The 4,177-nt window shown below is 40.7% G+C and overlaps 1 protein-coding gene across 1 annotated transcript in view; it reads right to left on the bottom strand.

The window, feature by feature from the left end:
* The window catches only part of adcy8 (adenylate cyclase 8 (brain)), a 51,014-nt gene extending 48,730 nt beyond the window's left edge, over nt 1–2,284 (bottom strand). The window contains exons 1-2 of the mRNA XM_035670326.1: nt 2,272–2,284; nt 1,238–1,338 (exon numbers count right to left, since the gene is read on the bottom strand). Of these exons, the coding sequence (XP_035526219.1) occupies nt 1,238–1,338; nt 2,272–2,284 (114 nt within the window). The remainder of the gene's footprint in view (nt 1–1,237; nt 1,339–2,271) is intronic.
* Between the last annotated feature and the right edge of the window lie 1,893 nt (nt 2,285–4,177).

Here is a 4,177-nt window from a genome sequence, read left to right as displayed (position 1 = left end):
ATGAACGTAGTCGTAGAAGAACGTTAAACATTTTAAAGGTTATTTTACAGAACCAGAAACCAGCGTCTCTAAAACAACGGACACTACCGCCCACCAGACTCCATTCATAAAAACACTCATTTAAGCTCACAGATCATCGTAACTTCATTCAAACTGAACAGAAACAGAATAAAACTCATTAAAACCGTCTCTGTTAGTGTTTCCAACTAAATCCTTAATTCACCAAACAAACCACAGAGAGGCTGTGATAGCAACACAGGCAGAGGGAGTGAGACTATATATCTTTAAATAGATACTACATGTTTCATGTTTAAAATCTCATATATATATATAGATATATATATATATCTATCTATAGATATATATATATATATATAGATATATATATATATTAAACTGTCAACATATATTCATTATAGTATTCTGGCCGAACTACACACTACAGACACACAAATGGATTCTTGTTGTGCAGTGTTGTGATGAATTTAGACGTGTAACCTCATGGCTCTATCAGTGGAGGTTCTGCAGGTAAAGCAGTGGGCGGTGTAATGCTAAAACTCGTAATGGAGGAGCCGTGCAGTTTCAGTGTTCACTTCTCCCGACGATGATCAGTGACCTGGTTTATTCTTTTGTCTCTCGTCTGCTCCGGTTTCAGATGTTCTCATCTCTTTTCAGCGGACGTCTTGGCTCATTGAGTTGTGACGGTGGTAGAAATCAGCGATGTTAGACTCGCCTCTGATGTACATTTTTAATCTCATCTTGACACACATTTATTATTTAGTTATAAGCTATGTACCTACAGGTTCTGTGCCTGTTCAGAGTTTTTGGTGAGGTTGTTTCAGTTTGAACAGTCAGACCTTTCAGATGGCGGAAAAGTTTTAGAAGCAGGTGGGATCTCTTGGGAAAATGAGGCTTCTGTTTTTGATGTGTTTTCATCAGCAGCAGAGAATTTACTCTCTTGATTCACACCAGGAAACAAACCACTGCACAATCTGAGTCTTTGAGTCGTCTCTTAATTCCCCCATTTTTTGCTCTAAACTACTTTGCAGAAGCTGCTTCAGGCCGCTGCAAACTGAAATATATCATAAATCTGGCAGCAGTTTGCAGGACTTCCCCCTCATCATTGCTTCATGTCCACGTCAGACTGATGTGTATTGTCAAATGCCTCAAAAGTGATACAGGACTCCGACAATTATTCATGACAGGGTCCCCGGCCTAGAAGACCATCCAGTCAAACCAGGTCACCGTTGGTCCTGGGCATGTTAATCACACAGTCTGAAGAGGCATGATGCTGTAAAAGCGTCAACAGATCATCCGTGGATAAACGGAGCGGCTCATCTGCAAACACATTAAACAGGGGACTCCTTATCCGGCTGTCAAGCTACAAACTGCTGTATAACGCTGACATGATATGACTACAAACATAAATTAAGTCTGCAGCGCCGCAAGGACTCGTCAGATAACACACGTCACAAAGCCCCAGGATGTTATGTTTTATTTAAGTGAGTCTGTACATCTTAATGATCATGAGATGAGCTCATGAGGCGGATAGATGTACTCTTCATGCAGTATTCAGTTATGGTTGTTTCCAGCCTCCACAGGGATGCGACTCAACTCAGCCTAATTCATTATTAAAGGACTCATTTATATTGAGTTGAATTTTAGTGAAACAAACTCCCCCTCACACCATTTGTACCTGCAGAGAGGAATCAGCTAAAACCTTCACTTTCACATTTATAAAGCAAAATCTGTCGGCTGCAAGGTACACTGACCTTAATCACACCTGTGTATATTAATGTGAAATTACCAGAATACACATGTTTTTGTGACACATTTAGGATCCAGAATGCAGTCTTTAAAGTCTTAACTGGAGTTGAGCGTCTTATCTGTTGTAAATCTGTTTAGAAATCATGCAAAAAAGACTCCAGAACTTGCTTGGGATCATCAAGTTTTACATTTTTCTCGAGTGTCACAGTAATCCAGTGACAGTCGTCTGTACATTAATGTGTGTATTGTGCACAGGAACTGCTAACAGATAATTCTGCATACTTCTAATGGTGCAAAATGTAAAGAAATACAATTTATAGTCAATTGAATAGTTATTAACAACATCTGACACAAATTGTAGAACTTTTCAGCGGATACATTTGATCAAAAATGAGATAAAACCACTTTGCTGACATTAATTCCAACATGTACATATAAATCCCAGTAAGAAAGGATTATTTGGCCAGATTTTAGGGGGTGCTGCAGCCCCCTCTGGACCCCTACCTCCTGCGGCCATGCCTACACTCTCCTCCATCCATTCACTCGTTCACTGTGTGTTGAAAACCTGTGGAAATATAAACAAGTCCATTTCTAGCTTTGCCCAGGAGGTGTTAGGTGTTGTTTCAGTTTTGTCTGGAGGGGACTCACAGTGTTGGACTCTGAAAACACCTTTACGCTGCAGTTACACATTTATACAGACTCAGTTTTAGCTCTGTGTGTTCGGTTTGTTGTGCATTCATCAGAAATAAAAGAGAATTTAATTGTATTTGACTCGGCCACTTGTTGGAACCTGAATGTGTAAAACACTTTAAAACTCAAGTTGGTCCGTACGCCCCAAAGGCATTGACCATTAGAGCCTTAACCGGGCCCAAATCAGACCCCACCCCGAATTTCTGCTCAAAATAAATTATTTAAGGTTTATTACAAGATTTAAAAAAAACGAAATAACAGATTCACTCATTAGTTACAGCTGAAAACATTATTGATGAAATATGAAATGTATATTAAAACAAATCTAATTCTGTCCATCATTTCCAATCTCTAAACTGTAAAACTCTAAAAAATAAAGACATAAAATGTTGAAAAAAACCCAACATAGTAACATAATCTGGATGATTAGACTCCTTTTGACCTGCACATGACCAAATAAGGTTTCTAAAGTCTCAGTTCTCTTCCAACAGTCAGTATTTTGGTTATTTGGAAGTGACACAAATGCATTCTTAAGAAAATGTTTTACAACCACGACTGGAAGCTGGTGGTTTGACAAGTCAGTAAATCTCTGTTCAATAATAAGATGCTGGTGAGTTATGTTGCTGCTGTGTGAACTGAAATGAACCAAACAGACTTTTCCTCAAACCGAGCTGTGATCTCACCCTCTGTCTGTCTGTCTGTTATCAGGTAGCGGCTCAGGCTGTGCTGTTCATGTGTATGAACACTGCTGGGATATTCATCAGTTACCTGTCCGACCGGGCTCAGCGTCAGGCCTTCCTGGAGACGCGGCGATGCATCGAAGCACGGCTGCGACTCGAGACGGAGAACCAGAGACAGGTGAGATTTCTCTATGTTTGCTGTGTGTTAATGGGAGCTGCTGCAGTATTTACACTTAAAGAATGGAGCCTGAAAGCACCTTTAGAGTGTTTATTGTACAGACTGAAAGTAGAGAGCTATTGGTTGGATTACCATGAAAGTTTGGAGGATAAATCCTACTTACTTTCTCATTGATTGCCACGAAATTCACTGCAGATGTTCAAAGTCTCTCCCGTTCGTGCTGCTGACAATGATCAATAAAGTTTTGTTTGTAAGCTCTGAAGATACAGGTTTGTTTGGTAGGAAGAGACCTGCAACACTGGCTGTTCGGGAGCAGCTGATCGGTCCTTGTTCCCTCCTCTACAGCTGACGTTTGGTCTCGACTCTAAAATTAATCGTGCGGCTCCAAATCGGGTCAGAAACAGAATAAACATTATATGTGCTTAACATCAACATCAGCACTAGCATTGGAAGCATGTAAGCTTGCACACACAGCCGCTGTTGTTGATATTACAGTTGGTTTCCTGGTTCCATGATGGATGAACTGGAGTCTTGATCTCACTAACTTGGGCTCAGACCTAAATTTGATCTCTAGCCTGAACACTTTAAGAGATATTGACCTCTAATGACCTGACATGACCTAAAGCACCTGCAGCCCAAAAACCAGCAGTGCACCAACAGAACGATGTGTTTTTACGTCCTGTTGTTCAGTGATGGATCTCAGTGTGAGCAGAGTTTGATAAAGGAAGCAAAGCGATTGATGGATTTCAGTTGACAGGACCGAACGTTAGCAGCTCGACTAATGAGCCCGCTGAGAGGAGAATAACATGGACGCTGCATCGATCCACTGCTGTCACGCAAACAGTGCACACACACACACACA

This window comes from Morone saxatilis, unplaced genomic scaffold (genome assembly GCF_004916995.1).
Source record: "Morone saxatilis isolate NCDOM2014 unplaced genomic scaffold, NCSU_SB_2.0 Contig23, whole genome shotgun sequence".
Classification (NCBI taxonomy): Eukaryota; Metazoa; Chordata; class Actinopteri; family Moronidae; genus Morone; species Morone saxatilis.
This window is presented reverse-complemented; position numbering and strand designations above follow the sequence as displayed.